This window comes from Platalea leucorodia (genome assembly GCF_965183815.1).
Source record: "Platalea leucorodia genome assembly, chromosome: 2".
NCBI lineage: Eukaryota > Metazoa > Chordata > Aves > Pelecaniformes > Threskiornithidae > Platalea > Platalea leucorodia.
The window spans coordinates 19,422,056-19,444,797 of record NC_138824.1 but is presented as its reverse complement, the minus strand read 5'-3'; the positions used below and the strand labels follow the sequence as shown (position 1 = coordinate 19,444,797).

Sequence of the window (22,742 nt, the reverse complement as noted above, 5' to 3'; positions counted from 1 at the left end):
ACCCAGCTCTCGCGGTTTGAGGCAGGTTCGCCCGCACGCCGGAGCCAAGAGCGAGCCGCTGCGCCTGAGCGCAGGCGGGACGCACCGGCGAGCGGGCGGGCGGGCGGACGGACAGGCTGACAGGGCAGGGCAGCCCCGCCGCCGCGCGGGAGGGCGCAGGCGCGGGCCCCTCCCCGCGCCCAGCAGCGCTCGGGAGCCGCGCGGGGCAGGCCGCGCGGGCCATGGTGGGCGGGGCTTTCCGCCGGGACGTTACAACTCGCCGAGGTTGGCGGCGGCGCCATTTTGAATTGGCTGCGGGTGGGAGGTGGTGGTTGCCGCACCGGGCTCCCTGTCCCCCGAGAAAACCAGGGAGAAAGGAGCGACGTCTGAATATGGCAGCGAATAGGAACTTGAAGCAAGTGCGGATCGAGAATAGCTCCCCAGCGGCGCCGCTGGGCATGGTGGGGGGCGGCGGCGGCGGCGGCAACCTGAAGGGATTGCGGGGCCTAGAAACGGAGAGTGAGGCAGCGGCGGCCATGGCGCTAGTGCCGAGCAAAGAAGGTAGAGATGAAGAGCAGGAGGTTGGCTTCACCATCGATATCAAAAGCTTTCTCAAACCTGGCGAGAAGAGCTACACGCAGCGCTGCCGACTGTTCGTGGGGAATCTGCCAACTGATATCACCGAGGAAGATTTCAAGCGCCTCTTCGAGCGCTATGGGGAGCCCAGCGAGGTCTTCATAAATCGGGACCGTGGCTTCGGCTTCATTCGCCTGGTGAGGAACCGCGCGAGCCTCTGTGGCTGCCCCGTCACCCAGGGGCTGCCTTTGCAAGCGGGAGACTCCTGTCCCTCGCTCCCTCCCCGCCTTGCCTTGTCGGGCGGGTGGAAAAAAAGGCAGTGGCTGCCCCTCATTCTCTCCCTTTCTCCTTGCTGCTAGCGCTGTTCCCTCAGCTTCCTCCTCCTTCTGCCCCCTCCCCCGTTTGCCTCCGTGCGCCCACGCCAGCGGCCTGCGCTGTGAGCAGCCTTCCCAGCCCGCCGCGCTGAGGTTCCCAGCCGGCTGCGCGGTGTTGGGCGCGTTCCGGGGCCCCGCCGCCGGCTGCCCTTGCCCTGCTGCTGCCGCGGGTGCCCCTGCAGCCTGTTACTCCTCCGTCAGTGGCAGACGTGGTTGCGCGATCTGCTTTGTTCGTGTAATACCTGTATGAAAGCTTTCCTGATTTAACTGGGAAAATTAACCGTACTTCAGGACTAGAAAAAAAATCCTTCTTTGTGCAGAAGCAAATTTCAGTCTGTGCAGTTCGTTATGAGTATAGGTTTGGTCTACGAAAACACAGTTAATTTTAAAGACTGGACAGGATTGTTTTAAAATACCAGTGCTCACACATTGTGAAAACGGAACGTGTAATCTCAAAATTGCAAAGAAATGGGACCTTAGTTTGTTTAAGTTATTTGTGTCCGGATAAGACTAGATTTTTAGGGGTAATCGATCGAATATGCTCAAGTGAGCATGCAAAAAAGGAATCATCTGAAAACTTATGGTATTGTATTTAAATATCAATTTAATGTGCGGGATTAGTTTTCATGACTGCCATCTCTAGAATGCACTGATTTATATCATTCTGGGAATAGCTTTAGAGTGTTTTGGGTGTCTCTAGTTATGGTTTTTCCATATATTTTACTGGTTAGGATTTTTTTCTTTTTGGTTGTCATCTTAAAGATAATTGCTTGTGGCATTCTGCGATACATCTTTTACCCTGAGAATCCCCCAGCCTGAAACATCAATTTTCTGAAGGAAGTGCAATATGTTGACATGTCATTGCTCAATTTTGTATGTGATAGAGATTAGATATAGCTTTTGTCTGAACTTCCCTTTTCCATTATGTTTAGGGAATATGTTGGTTTTTTAACAATATACCTAGTCAGTTGAACTGTGGAGAAGATGGCTATGATCTAAAGAATAATTTCTTTAAATGTAAGGGATTGCAGGTATCAAACTTGGTGAAAATCTCTGAAATGAGAAAAGAGGCAGTTACTGATGCAGACTGTCTCATGGATGTCGGTGCAGAAAGTCCATAAATGTGAGAAGAATGAATACATGAGCAAAGAAGGTAATTTCATCATTTGTTGATGAAATTCGAACTGGACATCCATTGAGAGTTCATCCAACAGCGGTAATGAGCGAGTGTGATATTTTCACTTATTTAAAAACAAAACAAAAACCCAAGCCAAAACGCAAAACACGTTAGATTCTGTAGTGTAATCTTTGAAAATGCTGTTTCCTACTATATGGAGCTAGGGATGTAGAATATAAGCATTTGAGTAGGTAAATGTGAAAAAGCATTAAGTTTTCAACTCTGCTGAAAGCCTTTACAGAGCAGCACAAATGTATCCATCATAATGAGCATTTGTTAAGTCCTCCAATGTACAACAAAATTTTTCATCTGTGTCGTGTTTTAGAATAAATCATGGAGGATGACAAATGCTTTTTTTTTTTTTTTTTCCAGTCAGTGGACAGGAACTTTGGGGCTTTTTGGGGGCGGGAGGGGGGAAAGAAGAGTTAAATGACCCTGATGCTAATGTGCTCAAGTGAAGGAAAAAAATAATTGCTACTTGGGGGGGGGGGGGGGGGGGGGGAGAACCACAAAAGTGATATCTGTTGTCTTTGAAAATAAAATATATAAAATATTTTATATCTTGAAAAAGGAATCTAGGACACTGGCTGAAATAGCAAAGGCAGAGCTTGATGGTACTATTTTGAAGAGCAGACCACTTCGAATTCGATTTGCTACACATGGAGCTGCCCTAACGGTCAAGAATCTTTCACCTGTGGTTTCTAATGAGCTGCTGGAACAAGCATTCTCTCAATTTGGGCCAGTGGAAAGAGCTGTTGTTGTAGTAGATGATCGTGGCAGAGCTACAGGAAAAGGTTTCGTAGAGTTTGCAGCAAAACCTCCAGCACGGAAAGCTCTAGAAAGATGCAGTGATGGGGCATTCTTGCTAACAACGTAAGTTCATAGGCTTTTGTTTGAATTTGTGTGAGTATATATTTCTGATGTGAAAGAAAACTGCATTCATGAGTATTCCTGAGTTCTTATTTTATTTTCAAATTATGAAAGCCGTGAGGTGAGAAACTAAGGTGTTTTCCATGAATACCCCAAATACTCCTGATTTTTTTTTTTTTTTTTTTTTTTTTTTGGTGAGGAAAACTATCTTTTTCTGCTTACTGTTTAAAAGACTTGTAATTACCATATGAGAGTCTGATAGCAACATTTTGCTTGTCTGTATGCAATATTACTTTTCATTCTCTATATGGTAGGGCTCTTTCTAGTGACACTTTATTTTCATTGCTTGCACTCTTCCTGATCACAGTAACAATGTGACAAAATAATATTCCTCTGTTTCTTAGCAAAACAGTGCACTATATTGCTCATATTTTGTAAACTGAGGAAAGTCTTCCTGCGTTTATTTCTGTCTCAAAAGTTTCATTTGTGGCTTGAAAGGCCAGAAGTAGGTTTTTTGTTGGTTTTTGTTGTTGTGGGTTTTTTGTTGGGTTTTTTGGTTGGGTTTTTTGTTGTTTTTGTTGTTTTTTGTTGATTTGGTTTTTGTTGGGTTTTTTGTTGTTATTTTTTTTGTTGGGTTTTGAAGATGAAGGCTTAGATTCTGCAGAAGATTATGGCACCATTCCATGGAAAAGTTTCTAATTCGAGGGCAAGCAAGCTTGCAAATTACAGCACTTTTGCATCTCTTATTTCTGTACTTGCTGAAGAGAGCTGTTAACTGCTGTGCTTTAACACATTGACTAGTGACACTTTCAAATGCTTTCTTAAAGACTGTGTGAAATGATAGATATTCAGGATTTTTAAAAATTTTTATTTTTCTGATTCTCATTTGGGAAAATAAGGCTGTGGTTCCACAGCATGGAAGCTTGCTGCCATCAAATTGGTGAACTTATAGTTCTTTTTGTCTTCCTGCCCTGGTTGTGCTGTTGATCTTTTATCTGCTTGAGAACTTTCTGATACTTCTGTAAAGCCACTTGTGCTTGCTAAAACAACAGTAAAGTATTCAGCTGTTTTTGTTGGGTTCATTTTTGGCTGTTTAAGAATGTGAAGGTGCTTGCTAACATGGGTGCTATGAACATCAGGTCCAGCAGAGGATAAGGCAGGAGGAGATTGCAGGTGGGGAAAGGGTCTGGAACTCCTTTTTCTCATGATAATCTAATAAATCGTGTGTGCCACTGAACTGACCTGGTGGCTATGTAGTAAATTCAATCTGAATATGCCTTTACTGTTATCAGTAGGTGCCAGCAATTTGTTCTTATCCCCTGGGTTTTCTTGGCATTAGTATTTGAATGGAAGCATGGTGAGCCAAACCAGGGAACTAATCTAATTCAGTGTTACATGAATGCTATTCTTGGCATAAGAGATGTGGCAGGGAAAAAGAAGCTAGGATATGAGGGAGGGTATTACTGTTTTACCAGCTGGATAGATTCCTTGGATTGAAATGACTGTCTAACCATGGCCTGAGTGAATAAATCTTTATCTTGCTTAGGTGGCTGACATGTTCCCTAATGCGCAGTTGCAAAGATAATTAGCATGAATCTGCTGCCATGATACTTTGATGATTTGCTTCAGAATCTAAAATTTTACATTTTTAGCTGAAAACTCTGTGATCAGAAGAAAATATTTCAATTCATGGGCTAAATATATCAAAACTAGGCATTTGAAATGTTAGTTTAGAGATCTAAAATAGTTGTTTTAAATCATAACTTGTTAACACCACAGTTTGGTTGCATTTAAATAACAGAACTGCCAGCAATTGCCATGCAGATAACATCAGGAGAAACAGTTGCTGAGTTGTGCTCTATGATTCCAGACTTCATGTTTTTAATCTACACTCAAAGCCCAAAGTTTTCTTTTTCAGCTGTTGATGTTGTTAAAATATATTGATTTTTTTTTTCTGTGAAAAGATGTGCAAAGTGAAATAAAGGTGTGGAACACAGTAAATAAGCACTGGTGTTTTGAAAATAGTGTCTCTAGCTCTTTTCTTATTGCGTTAAGGTGTGTATTGTAGGCTATGCTCCCAAGACTGATGCAGAGAGCTTTTTACACGATTCGGGATCCTTATACTGCTGTTCTTGGCAGTACTGGCTAATACTTGCCTCTAATTACTACAGATAATGAGAATTCAAGGAAGGTATTTTCAAAGACAAATTAGGGTTCTGATTTGTGAGAGTATGGTTGTTCAAAGAATGGGTTTTAAATAACTTAATCAGAAATGTTTTTCTAATTATCACTGGAAAATTAATGCCAAATTACCAAGCTGTTTTCAATTGTAGAGTAACTTTCAAAAGTAACTTTTAATATTCTGTGGAAATATGAATAGGTTGTGTTGCTCTGTTTTGGGTTTGTTTGGTGCTTTTCCAATATAATCATGACCCCTGTGGTGCCTCACTGATAAAAACAAAAAGGTAGTTCCTTCCTCAATATTTTGTAATTTTTTGTAGATGAATTTGAGATTTTTGGTTTTAATCCTTAAGTGCTTCATAGCAAACAGAACTACATCAAGTAAATTGTGGTTTCTAGGTAGAATAGCTGGTTTTGGGTGTAGAAACAATTGTTTTCAAAGATAATTCTTAAAATCAGGCTTCATTGGAATTCTACGATTTAAGAAGAATTTGCTAGACACAGGTATTATAGATAACGTTAGCTTTCTGGAGTGTTTCCTCAAAATACTAAAATAACTTTTAACTGCTTCATTTATGGTTTAGTTATTCAATCGAAACTGTCTTCCAGAACACCTCGACCTGTTGTTGTAGAACCAATGGAGCAATTTGATGATGAAGATGGGCTCCCAGAGAAGTTAATGCAAAAAACACAACAGTATCACAAGTAAGTTGTGTTCAGCTTTATTTTCTAAAACATGATTTGTGTTACTTAGCTAGCTTGGTAAACGTATGCTAATTTTTATTTTTGAGTTTGTGGAACAGGAAGTAGTGTTTTATATGTTGTGCTGTTTTGTGTCAAAGGACTAAATAGGACCTTGCCAAGATTTCCTAATCATAGTAAAATTCGGACTTGACTTGTTGTTTTAACATTCTGTGCAGTTACTAAAGCAGATAGATTCCTGGCCTACACTGATACCAGTTGGAGCTTGTTGCCAACCAAGTTATAGTCAAATTTTGTGGATTAGGGGTGTGGTCTAATCCTGCAGATTTGTATATCCACAGAGTTTTTGCTCTCTGAACAGCCCCTTAACTGTAAAGTCAGTGGGGTGTAAATCTTTGCAGCTTCCATGGTTCAGATAAAACTTTTAGCATGACATAAGAAAGTGAGTCTTCATCATGAGGTGGAAAAGAAGTCACCTAATCTGATAATATTCATTTTTAATATTGAAATTTGATTGCTATTAGAGATCCTGTTGCTTGAAGTTAAAATGCTTGTTCTGGTAAGGCTGTAGAATACCACTTTTTAAAAATGTGTCACTGTTAGTTACAATATTAGTGTTAGAATGTGAAATACAATGTTGGCACCTTTTAATGTTTAGAGATTCTGGCTAACGTTCTGAGCTGTCTAGTAAACTTTTATATTTAAATAACTGGTTTTATGAATTGACTGCTTGCTTTAGAAGGCTGAACACAGTTAATCTAGTATTGCAGCTTAGTATTTTGTACTGACGTAAATATGAATTTTTATCTTAAAATTATATAAATTGAACAGATTTGGACAATTTAACTGATCATATGACTTGTCTTAACAGCTGAATTAAGCTTTGACTGGTTTAGAATGTGGTCATCTGACAGGTTGTTTTAGTGTCAGATCTACACTTGAAGTGATTGTTTATAAATTCCTTGGCTGTTGCAGCTGTTGATCTAAATGTGTCCTTCTGTACATTTTAACTGCAAAATTTTTATTAGGGAAAGAGAACAGCCTCCACGTTTTGCTCAGCCTGGAACATTTGAGTTTGAGTACGCTTCACGGTGGAAGGCTCTTGATGAGATGGAAAAGCAACAGCGTGAACAGGTTGACAGGAACATTAGAGAAGCCAAAGAAAAACTAGAGGCAGAAATGGAAGCAGCTAGACATGAGCATCAGCTAATGCTAATGAGGCAAGGTAAAAATCAGATAATCTACTAGTATTAAATTTGTTATGTCATAGATTTTCTTTGTGTAGCGTATTGAGCTGTATGTTAGAGGTTTTGCTAGATGTGATTAAATGCATTGAACTGAGAAAAGGGAAATATTTCTCCTTACGCATATCCTTGCAGGTTTGCAGAGATGGATTAAGAAACTGAGAAAGGAGTGATTGTCTAGGTCTGTTTTATTCACTTTATAAGTTGCTCCAGTATAAGTAGTTTATGTAAAGAAATTGAACGCTAGCTTCACACTCATCAGTAAAATTATTTTCTATTTTTGATGTTGCTTGTACTAGATAGGACTAAGTACTGTTTGTGGGCCATGTGCAGGAAAACAGAAAAAATGATAGCATGTACTTCTTTTGGCTGTCCTGTGCACCTCTGGTACGATTTTAAATGTTACAGTAGCTAATGTTACTTTTTTTTTTTTTTTTCCTTTGAAAGGCAGCTAAGTCGTCTGATGGGTGCATAGTATTGTATGTATGTAACAACTCAAAATAACTCACAGTTGCCATGAATTTCAGTCGTTCTTGAAATTTTAAGATCAGATATCCCTCTTTCATCATTGTTTGGACATCTTATTTTCTGCTAGTGTTGGGGGAAAAAAAAGTCTTCTAGCAAATGCTTTCAAGCCCTACCTTTAAGAATGGAGCTGGATGGAGCTTGTCTTTCTTGAGCGAGAGGACAGTAACAGGGCGAGTATCTGGTACTTTTTGCTTGTTAGCCTTCTCCCCAAAACACGTTTTTCCCAAAATGTTGTAGACATAAAATCACTGCTTTCCAGTTCAGAACTATTGAACTACTGCTTGATTTTAGTTCCCTATGTATGGCTGCTAAATTGCAAGACTTGAGTGGACGAAGTTTAAATGTATTGCAAATCAGTTGGAAAGGATCTCCAGGTTTGTTACATGAATGAAACATTGAAGTATTTTTTTTAAGTCTTAATTTAAGGGAGATCATGGCTACCTAAAATTATTGTCCCTAAGGCTGTTAGATCATAAGACAGTACAATAACTAGCTTGATAGGCTGAATAAGAGTGCCTTGTCATGTTAAAGGGATTTGAACTCCTTGAGATTCTAAGTAGTGGATACATTTCAAAACTTAAACCCAGATAACTCATACAAGCTGTCTGCTGCAATTATTTGGCTTTACTTAATGCTTACTGTTAAGAAAGGACATCTTTGTTGATAATACGACTTCCCTGTGTGACAGTGGTTTATCTTAAGTTTTTCTGCTGACTTGAATGACATGTTGAAAGTATCTATATGAGCTGGATTAGAGTATTCACTAGGTTGGTGGAATTAAAGCACCTAAATGCTTGGATATATTGAATGTAAACACATAGTCTTTTAAAATTAGTTTAAAAACATTTTTGTAACTGGAAAAGAGATTAAAAAGAGCATATCTCATTTTTTATATAGTATTCTTAAATCTTCTACAACTGAAAGTTGTCATTAGGAAAAAGTTTACTTAGAATGTTTTTTTCTAAATAGGCGTGCTTGCTTTTAGTATGAAACTATACTGTTTATATAAGATCTTGTACTGAAATACAGAACATAATACAGTAGAAAAATGTTTTGAAATGCCAAATAGTTATTGCAGCACCTGTCATGTTGTTTCTTGGTTTATTTTCCAGGCGAAAAATGTTAAAGCATTTCATTTCCATGTAAGCATAGGTATATCTTACAGGTGAGGAATGTGGATGTTAATCATAGAATTGTTTAGGTTGGAAGAGACCCTTAAGATCATCAAGTCCAGCCATTAACCTAGTACTGCCAAGTCCACCACTAAACCATATCCCTAAGCACTGCATCTACCCGTCTTTTAAATACCTCCAGGGATGGAGACTCAACCACTTCCCTGGGCAGCCTGGTCCAATGCTTGACAACCCTTTCAGTGAAGAAATTTTTCTTAATATCCAACCTAAACTTCTCCTGGCTCAGCTTGAGGCCATTTCCTCTCATCCTATCCCTTGTTACTTGGGAGAAGAGACTGACCGCCACCTCGCTACAGCCTCCTTTCAGGTAGTTGTACAGAGCGATAAGGTCTCCCCTCAGCCTCCTTTTCTCCAAGCTAACCAACCTCAGCTCCCTCAGCTGCTCCTCATAAGACTTGTGCTCCAGACCCTTCACCAACTTCATTGCCCTTCTCTGGACATGCTCTAGCACCTTGATGTCCTTCTTGTAGTGAGGGGCCCAAAACTGAACACAGTATTCGAAGTGCAGCCTCACCAGTGCCGAGGACAGGGGGACAATGACTTCCCTGGTCCTGCTGATACAAGCCAGGATGGTATTGGCCTTCTTGGCCACCTGAGCACACTGCCAGCTCATGTTCAGACGGCTGTCAGCCAACACCCCCAGGTCCTTTTCCGCCAGGCAGCTCTCCAGCCACTCCTCCCCAAGCCTGTAGCGCTGCATAGGGTGGTTGTGACCCAAGTAAAGGACTCGGCACTGAGCCTTCTTGAACCTCATACCGTTGGCCTTGGCCCATCGATCCAGCCTGCCCGGGTCCCTCTGCAGGGCCTTCCTACCCTCTGGCAGATTGACAATTCCACCCAACTTGATGTCATCTGCAAACATACTGAGGGTGCACTCCACCCCCTCATCCAGATCATTGATAAAGATATTAAACAGAACTGGCCCTGGGGAACACCACTTGTGAGCGGCCGCCGACTGGGTTTGACTCCATTCACCACAACTCTTTGGGCCTGGCCATCCAGCCAGTTTTTTACCCAGCAAAGAGTACCCCCATCCAAGCCACGAGCAGCCAGTTTCTCCAGGAGAATGCTGTGGGAAATGGTGTCAAAGGCCTTACTAAAGTCCAGGTAGACAACATCCACAGCCTTTCCCTCATCCACTGAGTGGGTCACCTTCTCATAGAAGGAGATCAGGTTAGTCAAGCAGGACCTGCCTTTCATAAACCCATGCTGACTGGGCCTGATCCCCTGGTTGTCCTGTACATGCTGCATGATGGCACTTAGGATGATCTGCTCCATAACCTTCCCCAGCACCAAGGTCAGGCTGACAGGCCTGTAGTTCCCCGGATCCTCCTTCTGGCTCTTCTCGTAGATGGGCATCACACTTGCTGACCTCCAGTCAATTGGGACCTCCCGGTTAGCCAGGACTGCTGATAGATGATGGAAAGTGGCTTGGTGAGCACCTCTGCCAGCTCCCTCAGTGCCCTTGGGTGGATCCCATCCAGCCCCAGAGACTTGTGTGTGTCTGAGTGGTGTAGCAGGTCGCTAACCATTTCCCCTTGCATTATGGGGGCTTCATTCTGCTCCCTGTCCCTGTCTTCCAGCTCAGGGGGCTGGGTACCCAGAGAACAGCTGGTCTGACTGTTAAAGACTGAGGCAAAGAAGGCATTGAGTACCTCAGCCTTTTCCTCATCCTTTGTCACTATGTTTGCCCCTGCATCCAATAAAGGATGGAGAGTCTCCTTAGCCCTCCTTTTGTTGCTAATGTATTTATAGGAACATTTTTTATTGTCTTTTACGGCAGTAGCCAGATTAAGTTCTAGCTGGGCTTTGGCCCTTCTAATTTTCTCCCTGCATAACCTCACGACATCCTTGTAGTCCTCCTGAGTGGCCTGCCCCTTCTTCCAAAGGTCATAAACTCTCCTTTTTTTCCTGAATTCCAGCCAAAGCTCTCTGTTCAGCCAGGCCGGTCTTCTCCCTCGCCAGTTTGTCTTTCAGCACATGGGGAGGGCCTGCTCCTGCGCCTTTAGGATCTCTTTCTTGAGGAATGTCCAGCCTTCCTGGACTCGTCTGCCCTTCACGACTGCCTCCCAAGGGACTGCCTCTGTCAACCGGGCTCCTGAACAGGCCAAAGTCTGCCCTCTGAAAGTCCAAGGCAGCAGTTCTGCTGACCCCCCTCCTTACTGCTCCAAGAATCAAAATCTCTATAATTTTGTGATCCTTTTCCCCCTTTGAGACAGGTGTACCCTGGCTGTTGCCAGCAGGCCTGGTGTTGTGTAGACCGACCCATGATCAAAAAACCCAAAATGCTGCTGGTGACACCAGGCTTGGAGCCAGGTATTGATCTGCTGGCTCTTCCTCTTTCTTCCCTCATCATTCCCTGCAACTGGAAGGAGAGAGGAGACACTACTTGTGCTCCTGATCCCTTAGCCAGTTGTCCCAAGGCCCTGAAGTCACTCTTGATTGCCCTCGGACTTCTTGTTGCACCTTCATCGCTGCCTACCTGAAAAATCAATAATGGATAATAATCTGAGGGCCGTACCAGGGCAGGAAGCTGTCTCTTCACATCTTTAACCCGGGCCCCGGGGAGGCAGCAGACTTCCCTAGGAAGTGGGTCCGGTCTGCATACTGGGCCTTCTGTTCCCTTCAGAAGGGAGTCTCCTACGACAATGACCTGCCTTTTTTTTCTTCGTGGAAGCAGTTTTGATGCAGGGCATAGGCCAACTTAACCTCGGCGACACCCAACAACGCCTATAATACACAGTACAGCCTCCCCCTTTTCAATTTGAGACATTTTTTAATTTTGTGTATATCTGTGACTTTGATACTGGTAAAAATACAGTGCCGAAAATACAGGTTGGAGAAATTTACCATTAATTAATTGTTAATATTTGACAGTGCTGATGATGCAGTTCTAGAACTTATACTCTTTAATTTTTTTTAGGATTTATCTACCTGTTGCCTGTGCTTGATGGCAAGGTTAGGGATTATTTTTTCTCAAATTGTCATGCCTTAATCATGTTTTAAACTGAGACAAGAAGAGAGTGGCCTGTTTATTAAAGATAGAAAAGGTCTTGATGTTAAAATGTGGGAGAACAGCTTAGGTATGTTTTGTGGTATTAGAGTTTCTTTTAAGGACACTGTGAAGGAAAAAAAAAAAATCCTGTTTTGAATATCTATTAAGCTCTACTTTTATATGCAAAAGGAAAAGAATTACTTCTTACGTTAAAGAGCCACTAGAATATGAATGCTTTTGGTGCTAGTATTCAGTGAGGAAACATGCTTTTTTGTTAGCGTGGGAAGAGGGTTTCTTTCTTCCCTGTTTGGTTAACTTCTCTTTGGTACCAAATAACTTGGAATTTTGTTCATATTATTAGATTTCTCTTATGCATCTGCAGATGTTTAATTTTCCAGACTCTCGGGTTGGTAAACATTCCTTCTGTTTTAATCTCATCAACTCTCCAGCTTCAGTGTGTATGAAACTAAGGTGTTTTTTTTCTCTTGTATTTATTTTCAGACATTAGCTGCTTCTAAATCTTGTTGGTCTGAACAGTGTCTCTGGGTATAAGTTCAGACCATGCCAAGAATATTAATTATATTAATGAGAGTGCATCACAGGGTTTTTAAGAAAGATGCAATGGAACTTTTGAGGCATCCAAACCTAGAATTAATATTTTTGTATACTTGATGCACAAACCACAGATGTAAAGGTGTATTGAAATAGTTATTCTGAAATATGAAATACAGTATATTCATTGTCAGGGGCTAAAAAGAAGATAGGAAGGGTGAGCTTACTAGCGTTCATATACTCCTGCAGGTGAAGGTTTTATAGAAATTGCTTTATGAAAGCTAATAGGACTTCAGCATGTTGGCTGAAGTACTCAGGATTTCATGGTGTGGCATTAATACTGAAAGTAGACTTCAGTCTTTTGGTACATGTAATTTTTCACTTCAGTGTCATGTTTTGACAGATTGAGTCAGAAGTAATTTGTAAAGCAGAATACGTGTTTCCATGTGTAAGTAAATTGGCATGATGTTTCTTATCTACATATTGGTGGTATGCTTCAGACTTTTGTAAATATTCCCTCATAATGGTGGTTAAATAGTTTATGAAAATACTGGAAAACATGACTGAACTTAATGAGAAGGTTCATTCTTTATCAGTTGTATAAAAGCTGGACATTTCCATTTTTAGAACTTGAGAACTCATCAGCTTAAAACAACTTAAAAATCTTTTTGGACTTGGTATTCCTGCTTGTAGGATTAAGTTATGAGGTGAGAGTACACTTTCACCTTCTGCCCTCTGCTCTGAAAAAGGTTGAGAATAAAATGAAAACCTTGCCCTTTTTTAGGCACAAGAAAGTACAGAAACTAATAATAATACTTTCTGTCTTTTTTTCTTTCACAGCTGCTTTAGTGCAGGTTTTTTCTATTCAGAGAAAGGGCCTGTGTCCAACATATGTCAGTCCAGAATTACCATCATTGCAGATCTTTTAATATGAATGGGTCTGTGCACAGCCTGAACTTCTGGATCTGTATTTTCATCTTGCTAGTAAGGCTTTGTGGCAATACTCTGCCATTGTCAAATGGTACTGGATCATAAATTGGTATGTTGAACTTCAAAATACGAACAATTTCAGGAAAGGCAGTAATCAGAGCTATGCTGTGGAAAAAATTAATTTTTTCTTGTGTATTAACACACAAAAAAGGGAATGCTACATAAATTTGAAAGAACAAAGAACTGACAAGGAAATGACTTTTCCAACAGTGGACAGCACTGAGTGTAGAATGGGTTGGTTCTTGATCTCAGTAGTACTCTGAAATCATCTAAAGCTTATTTAAAAAAAAAAAAAAAAAGTGTGCTTGTGGTGCTCCCTGAGTATCAGGATAACAGTGGCCAAGCCTGCAATGGCAAGCACTGTTGGAAAGAAGCAGCCCTCAGACTTCATGATTTGAGTGAATCTTCAATGTAATCATATTCTATTGAAGTGTGAAATGGGTTCATTTTGCAAAGAGATTGGAAAAGCAAGCCTGCAAAGTGTGCTTGAGAAAGGACTTCCAATGTTAATAGGGATGCTGTGAGAGTACAGATCTGATAATCTTCTTTGTTAGAAAAGAAACTAAATACATGATATTTTGGTGAAATGTACTGGTCATTGTAGTTGTTTTTGAATACTAAAGTAAAAGGTTATGTTGTAATAATATATGCAAATGCAAGTTTGAGGAGAGTGATTTGCATAGCTAAAAAGATGCTTTAATTAGAATAGTGAAGAAATGCGTAGAGAAATGTGTGGAGTAGTTGAACTAAAGCACAAAAAGCATATAATGGGCGGTGTAGTGGAATGTTCCTCATGGTGTCTGTAAATAACGTCATGTGGCCAGTATCCTATGAAGACAGAAAGGGCAAACAGATGCATTCTAACAAAAGGTAGAATTAATATTCATTGGAGAAAGCATAGATTTCCAGGCAGAAATCAATAATGTGACTGGTCAGAAGTACAGCAAAAGTAATTACTATTAGTTGGGCCCTGCTTTTTAAGAGCATTTTAAGTGCTTTTTAAGAGGATACAGCTGTTCCTTTCTGGTAGTGTTACAGATTAGTCATTTGTAAGTCGCTATAAGCAGAGTCGTGATAAATCTCTGTGGAAGCTCAGATTACGTGCACCTGAAGTTCATAGCACTTTTCTGATGTGTGCCATGCAGTGGTCTGCAAAAGGTAGTGGAGAGTATAAGCCCATATATATTATACTAGTTTTCTTGCTAGTGTGCATTGAGCAGTACACAGCATTGTGAGAAAATTGATGCCTTGCCCTAGATGTAAAACCAGGATGTGATTTAAGTGATTGAGGTTTTTTTCTCCTTTTTTTTTTTTTTTTTGTTTGAGGACTTAAGATTTCTGTTTCCATAACATGCTTTGGAGGCTTTGCCAGTTCTGTACCTTTCCGTGTTTCTGTGAGCCGTGGATCCAGTGTGGTTTTTTTTTTTAGACTTAGCTTTATGGGAAGAAACTAGTTAAATGTGTTGAGAAAATTCTTTAAAAATTTAATATTAGAACTCTAATCTGACAGTAATAGCAATTTTTTGTGTTGCCACATTGCTGATTGGCAGCTTTTATCCTTATTACATTTTTAATCCTGTCAGATCTCATGCGACGTCAAGAAGAATTGAGACGTTTGGAAGAACTTCGCAATCAAGAACTTCAAAAACGCAAGCAGATACAATTGAGGTATTTTGTCTTCTACTGTGCAAAGGTGTGGCATGCTGCTGCTGAATTTAGATACTCTAGCTTATCGAGCTTGCTTTTGATAGCAAATAAAAATGTTTCTGCTGCTAAAAAGCTGCTTTTCAAAAGCATAATGTGTGATGTTTCTGTTCTTGAACAGAAAAGTGACCACTTATGCTAATATAAAAGAATGGTTTCAAGTATTTCTTGAATTTTTTCGTTTATTTCAGCTCTACTAGTTCTGTTGTAAATTTCTGAGCTTTCTAAATAGTGTAGAAGTGTCTTAACATAATTTTTTTGTTTCATATGATTTATTTTAACCTTGTGACTGAAGCATAGCTGTAATAGAGCTGTAATAGATATGAACGTGCTTCTAAGATTTATGGGCAGGTGATCTGCATGTGGAATAGTAGCATTGCAAATATATAGCCTGACATGAGATTTTTGCGGTTATTTTCACTTGATATTCTGGTATATTGCAAACAATTTTTCCTCTAAGATGTGATTCATACAAATACTTGCTTTCATGCCTCTGCTAAAATTTAAGAAAACAGACAGATAGTATAATCATGTTGATTGAGTTTATAATTTTTATGTTAAATATCACAAGAAATGTAGATAAGAAAAAAGAACAAAATGCAGACACCTCACAGAGTTAAAAATGTGTCTTTTGGCAGTATTGAAATGTTTTAATCCATAGTGAGTTGTTAAAAACTGGAGTACTTTAATCTGCTTACCAATATGTAGCTGGAAGAACAGGTATAGAATGTACTGGTATTGTAATTACCTGTCTTCCAGTTTCAAACAAACAAACAGACTTCAATAATATTCAAACCCATCAGGTGGAGTAGATTAGTGCCTTACACTGTATAAAAATAATGACCAGATTTGTTTATATGCTTGATCTTACCTTCTGAGACTGAATACAAGCCTGAACAGGTTCAAGAGTCTAAGTTGACATAGTTTTTGAAAAATATTCTAGACATGAAGAAGAACATCGACGTCGTGAAGAAGAGATGCTACGTCAGAGGGAACAGGAGGAATTACGACGACAGCAGGAGGGAGGATTTAAGCCAAATTTCATGGACAATGTAAGTAAAATTCTATGACGGAAGTCCAAATTGTACAAGATTTTTTTTTAATCGTAATATTTTTATATACTAGCTATTGGGCTGCCACCTTCTTGTTCACTGTTTTTCCTTCAGTATTCCATCGTTCTCATGAGTGGAGTGGTACAAATTTAGTAGTGTAGTTATTCTCTTGTATGATGGCATCACTGTTAGTTTTCCTACAAGCTGGTGATGTGACATTTCAGTTAAGTGAAGGTGTTCAGATAATAATTTGCCTTTTATTCAGGAAATGAATTTTTCCATAAAAAAATGGAATTTTTCTAAGTGAGAATAAATGGGAATAAATGATGTTTCCATAAGAAGGTGCCCTAGTTTGAGTGAACGTTTAAATTTTAAACCAGTTCAGGCTGTTAAGCTTGTTTGAATTGCTTGTTTTGGTTTATGCTTAACTTACTAAGAATAATATACTTCAGAAACAAAATGGGCAGTGTTATCTTCATATGGAGCCTAAAATCACTCACCCCTTTGACCCTTCTGCAAAACTAGATGAGGAAAACCTCAAAATCTTTACTAAAGGAGACCGAAAGATTATAAAGGTGGAAAAAAAATGGCCCTCTGCTATAAGTTTTATGTTATTTATATTGGTAATTTAGGCATGTTCTGCCTCTGAAGACTCATCCTGCAGGACTAGCAAAATGGTGGTACCAGAGGAGTCAGCTTCTAAATTTTCATGGTGATCTGTTTTGGTCAAGGGTATGATTTTTTTTCTACCAACCAAAGCAGTTAAATCAAAGCAACTGTATTGCGAATGCTTTAGTTTCATGTGAGAAGGATACCTTTTACTTTTACAGCTATTCTTAGTGAGGAAGCGATGAATAAGCCATCCACACAATGGTCTTTTACATTATTATAACAACTGTAGTCTGCAGGGGGGAATTTTGCTCCCCTTTACAGGTACAGCTTCATACATGAATCAAAAATAAACTGCTGGTGTCTCAGCTATTTTCTGATTTTGTGTTTTGTGGAAGAAATACCTATTTTACATTCTATACCGTAACAGTTTCTATAGGGTTGAGAAGAATATATTATGTATGTTCTGGGACATCCTAAGAGAACTTAGAAAATAAAAGATTTCCTGTTCTCAGCAGGACATCTTTTTTCCCATCCTCTGCCGCTTAGTGTTTTTAGTAAAGATGGGGAGGAATTGAAATTGTTCCTTTGATGTTGCTAACAGCTATCAGTTAATTTTGCTGATTGTGCTTTGAGAAACTTGCAGCAGAAAACAATCAATCATTTATTTCCATATGTGCTCACACTGTAAAAGAAAACTGCTTTCAGCATGTCTTTTCTTTGGGGTGATGAAGATCAAGAATTCAAAACTCTTAACGTCCTTTAGTGTGTTCCCACGTATTATTAAACATACTTTGTGAAATAGCACATAACAATTGTCTGATGTAATTTAGAAATAGCACTTATTGATTGTGACTTCTGTAGTGCCAAATACGAAATCTCATTTCACCTTAATATCTTCACGTAGCATCTTTTGGGGTGGCCTGACTTTCTGACCCTATAAACTACCTGTCAAAACTCTCCTGTGGCTGATCTGTGAGACCCATACTACTCGCTGCAGAGTGCCGCAGCTGGGGAGCCAACCCACAGGCTTGAGATGGCAGTAGCTCCCTCAGATTCCATTGCTGTTAGGAGATTGTGGCCTATACCCTGCAGCTTGGGGTGCTGGGAAAACTAGATAATGTTGGCCACAGCAACCTCTGCTGATTTTCTTCTTGCAACTGTCTTGAGATAATGTTACTTAGCTTCTGTGCTTGAACTGCTTGCCACAGTTTGGCCATCCTCGTGCTTATCTGCATCTTTACATTCCAAAGTCTGTGTGAACAGAAACTGTTGAAGTTGGTGTGCTGGACACGGCAAAGATGTAGTGCAAGAAGGGAAGAGGAATGGTTCAAATGGAAAGCACTTCAATCACTGTGCATAATTTTTGCGACTTTTATACAATGAAAATTTTGTGGGAGGCAAGGTAAAGGTGGAAGAATGCTTTGGAAGAGTGTAGCTTTCCTACTGAGTTGCATTGCTGGAACTGTGTGTTCATCTGGAAGTAATTAACACACTGCAAGAATGTATAGATGTATCTGTGCAGTGCAACCCTACCGAAAGTGTTACATGTTATATAAAGGAATATATAGTAGAGGTGGTGTTTTTTTTAATACCATGCAAAGCTGAAGTGGCATATACAGTAATTTTAAAAAAACGTTTTCTCTAGTCTTCAGACTATTCTTTAGTATTCTGGTCATGTGTTGACTTATGTTTTACTTCTGCTGTCCTTTGAACTTTAGAAGAAGAAGAATTGAAACAAAATTGGAAGTGATGTATTTACTCTCTTTAGCAACTGTTTCTAATAAGGGCAGCTATGTAATTCTAAGCATGGCCTATCATTTTATAGGCATTCATTATAACGTCTTTAGATAACTGTACTTAAGTTGTATAGAGTGAATGGGAGTTTGAAAAAGCCTTTGTATTTTTCAGCAGAGAAGAAGTGTAAGCCATTTCTGGAGATTGCAAAATGATACATCAAATCTTTTTTCAATTTAGTAGAATTTTGCGTACAACTAAATTTTTTTATTTATTCTTACTAGTACTTGTTTATGGTGAACAGACTCCATCTGGTTATTACTTCTAGTCTCAGATTACTGTTGTACATACACTGAAAAATTTATTCTCTGCTTTAAGAGTTTAAAAGTTTCTGCCTGGTGAAAATTGCATTTTATGATACTGGTGGACAGTTTTTACCATATCAGGTCTTGATAAACTCTTTTGGCATAATCCTTATAACATATTAAAGTCTTCTGCCAACCACGTGTTTAGAAGGAAAATAGCAATTGTTTCTAATCCTTGTTTTTGTTTCTTAAAAGCTTTGACAAGTAAGCTTCCTTCACTTATATCCTATCCCTTTTTACTGTTCAGTATAAAAGAAGGACATAAATGGTAAGTGCAATGACAAGCAGAATTGGAACCTCTCATAAGGCTGCAGTATTAGGCTTTCCTGTTTAAAGTTTCTTTCTGTATCTTTTCCCTAACTTGTTGAACTTTGATTTTTTTCAGTATGACTACTTTTAAAAGATGTCTTGTAATCAAGTTTAATGCAGTTACCAGTTACTTGGTTTAGTTACAGATGATAAAAATATTTTCTGCGTGGGGATTTCTCTTCCTGAAGCATTCTAGTTCGTGGTGATGTTGTACGTTAAAAATTTGATTGCACGGATTGTTACTGTAATGGCCAACCTAGTGATACGTAAACAATTTATTAGTCTAGTTGTGTGATCTCTAGTAGATAAGTTATTGATAAACACTTTTGTATTGCTTAGGGTTTTTCCCTTGTTTTCTTAAAGTCAGTTAGTTGAAATTGGCTGTTAAAGCTCAATATATATGCATACTAATTTCATGATAGCTTAACCAGGAAATTTGTTTTTCTATACAATTTTGCTAATTTTTATTTTGCATACGTATTTCGTGCTAAAAGAGGAGCTTTCTGATGGTGACTGGAAGCAATGTTTTATTTTTCAGCAGCACAAATATTTTTTTTTTTTTTAAATATAGTACTTCTAAGCGCTAGTAATACATTAATTATTCAAACTGTGCCATGGTTACTGTCCTATTGTGAATGGCTTACATAGATTTACATTGTTAAATCTCCATCAGAGCCTTTTTACCAAATAATTCAAGTTCCAGGAACTACTTTTATTCATGTCACCCACTTAGAAGAGTGAGAAGAGTGATTTGGATTTAGTCTATTAAAATAGTTTTCATGTGTCTACAAAAGGGAGCAAAATATGTAGGAGTTGTAGTCTTCATTTTATGGTGCACAGATTTAATTCTGTAGTAACACTGCAAAGTAGTGTCAGGTGGGTATTGTACTTAATGAAACAATAGCTGTGATACTGGCCTACAGCTTACAGCTCTTCTTACTGGTTGTTTAAAGAGGGAGTTGAGATTTTTGGGTGTCCTTGTCCTCTTCTCTCCAAGGAGACTCCCCCTTTTTCAAGTGTAACTTGCATATGTAAGGAACTGTTTCTTGTGAGTTGATCAGTTTCAACTTCTGAATGCTTACTGTTCTTTCATGTAAGACTGCATATTAAATACTTTTTTTTTATCTCCTAGTCTTTTCAAGAATTATTTCTAGATGTTGTTTTGCTTTCCTTTAATTTTTCTTATACAGAAGCTCTGCTGCTCAAGTATGTTGTGTAAGTATCAGCATAAAGTGGCAGCCGCTAAACAGTGGAGATTGCTTCAACAGCAGAGATTGTAGTGGACTTGGATCAAAAGCTGTAAGATGGATGAGAGCAAGGGAGTAAAAAAGCACATCCCAAAACAACAACGAAGTTCATAGCTTCAGAATCTTTGTTCTAAGAGTTTTGTCCTTCTTTGGAGCAGTTTATAAATGTAGCTTCCTATTTCTTTATTATTTTGAGCCTACTGAGGTATATCTTATCCATCACTTCTACATTCACTTGCAAGTTAAGTAGTAGACATTTTTGAAGGAAGACTATCAGTTAGACTTCCTTGGACTTCTGTAAATCAGGAATAGGTTTTTGCACTTCTTAGCTCTTGAGTGAATAGAACTGCATTTTTTTTTTCTGTCTTCTGATTCCATTTTGCTCAAAAGCCCCAGTTATGTAAGAAGTTTGAATTTTCCCTAAATGCAGAATTGTTTCCTATCTTATTCAAAACTAAACTAAGCTAAGGCAGATTTCCAGTAATAAATAAATTAATAAAAATTTCCAAGGATATTTTCAAATTTGATCTGTTTTCTGCTAGTAATAAATTTTGGTTATTTTATCTTGGCAGGCTAGTGTACTTAAGCTGATGGTGGTGAAGTTTTGTGAGGTTGTATGAATATAGTCTCTGTTTCTTAACAAACTGCTATAAAGCTAAGCTGTTGTATAAAAGCTCTTTTGTAGAATTTGGTTGCAAGAGATGAATTACCTCCTTATTGCAATCCAGCATACATACCCATGGAAGAAGTAAGTAGTTCGTTTGACATCTTAAAAGCCTTCTAAGGTAAAGCTAGCTTGGAGAAAGGCAGATCATTAAATGTAGAACTGGAAAAAAAAAAACCAACCTGACAAAGCGTGCCTGCTTTCTTGGCAGTGATCTTCAGTGATGAAGTTTCTTCCTCTGCGTAATGCAACATAGGCTAGGCCTTTGAGCAAGCAGTTTATAAATATGCAGTTTGTGGGTGGTCTTAGTTTTGGCAGTAGCACTCATTTTTTTTTATTTTTGCAGGATTGCAGTGATATGTATCAGTAGACAGATGCTTAAATCTTGCATTTCTTCTGTTCCTCAAACAGTGTTTTAGACACTAAATTTGGTGCTTTAGGCAAGAATAATAATTCCTTAACAGGCCTTAAAATACTCACATTGTATTATTTTCAGAAACTAAATGAATTATTTCAGCCCTTAATTACACTGCCAGATATCAAAACCATTTTAACTGTCATACCTGCTTTTTTTAATATGAAAACACATTGCATAAAAATCAATACAGAACTTCAGCCATCTTTTTGTAGCATGTTATGTGTATACATAAACCAAAGCTATTTGTGGAATAAGATACCTTTTGGTTTAAGTATTTATTTCATGACCATTTTAAGATGGTCATGGATTGACTTTCTAGATTAAGTTTTTATGTGTATTGAGGATGCTACTAAGGTAATTTTTCAGTAATGAAGCAAATAATTATTAAAATGTTACATTTAACTTATAACTATTTCAGTGTGTGTGAACTATGAATATTTAGGGTAATGTGATAAGTTTTCCTTGTGTTATGTTATAGGTATCTAGGAGACTAAAATCTTTTACTCTGTTGCCATCATCTTCTAATGTTTGCACAAAATGCTTTAGAACATAATAATATTTACTTCATGTGAACTGCAAACAGAACAAGTGACCATTCATAAGTATTTTTTTGTCCCTTAATGTGCTGTCAAAAGTGCATAAATCTCCAGTATGAATTTGGGTGTTGCAGTGCTACTTGTAAGCATTCCCAGGTTTGTTCTCTTCTACAGTAATTGATAAGGAATTTTTTGTCCGTGTTTTTCAGATTGTCTGTTTTTGTTTATAACTTAATTTTCTTTCAGTAAGACTTAATGGATCAAGAAACTAAAAGAACACTTTTCTAAAGATGCTTCATATGCAATGGCAAAATGACATCAGTCTTTGCCAGTCTTAGTGTTTCATGAAGGCTCAGATTTAGCAGATACCGTTTTTGTTCAATTATTGATGGAAAGACTTCAAATACATCTGGTGTGCTTGTTCATAAAATATTCCATTTACATACCTAGCTTCTTCTGTATCATGGATTTTACAGATGAAAATGGAAAAATCTATTAAAGAGCAGATGTAATAAGTCTATATTCTATATTTTTAATATAATTTCTGAAAATTACTGCTCACAAGTTAAAAATAATCTACTTACCTAAGTTCCTCATACACGGAGTTCTTCAATTTTCCATCTTCTGACAAGTAAGAATGAGGCTTTTATACATAATTTAGAAAAATCCTTTGTTAATGTAATTGTTTGATAAATGCCCTACATATTTTGAAGAAGCTAAAATTAATGCTTGCCTTAATA

The 22,742-nt window shown here is 38.6% G+C and overlaps 1 protein-coding gene across 16 annotated transcripts in view; it reads left to right on the top strand.

The window, feature by feature from the left end:
• Positions 1-280: 280 nt before the first annotated feature.
• The window catches only part of PSPC1 (paraspeckle component 1), a 71,709-nt gene continuing 49,247 nt past the window's right edge, over positions 281-22,742 (top strand). For 15 of the 16 annotated variants that reach the window (XR_014230524.1, XR_014230525.1, XR_014230526.1 and 12 more), the window contains exons 1-6: positions 281-752; positions 2,678-2,979; positions 5,767-5,862; positions 6,888-7,084; positions 14,945-15,029; positions 16,009-16,117. Coding sequence is in view for 5 of the 16 variants with exons in the window: in XM_082333931.1 (XP_082190057.1) it covers positions 372-752; positions 2,678-2,979; positions 5,767-5,862; positions 6,888-7,084; positions 14,945-15,029; positions 16,009-16,117 (1,170 nt within the window). In the remaining 11 variants the exon portion in view is untranslated. Of the gene's footprint in view, positions 753-2,677; positions 2,980-5,766; positions 5,863-6,887; positions 7,085-14,944; positions 15,030-16,008; positions 16,118-21,058; positions 21,133-22,742 lie in introns of all 16 variants that reach the window. The other variant, XM_082333932.1, reaches the window with a different exon arrangement.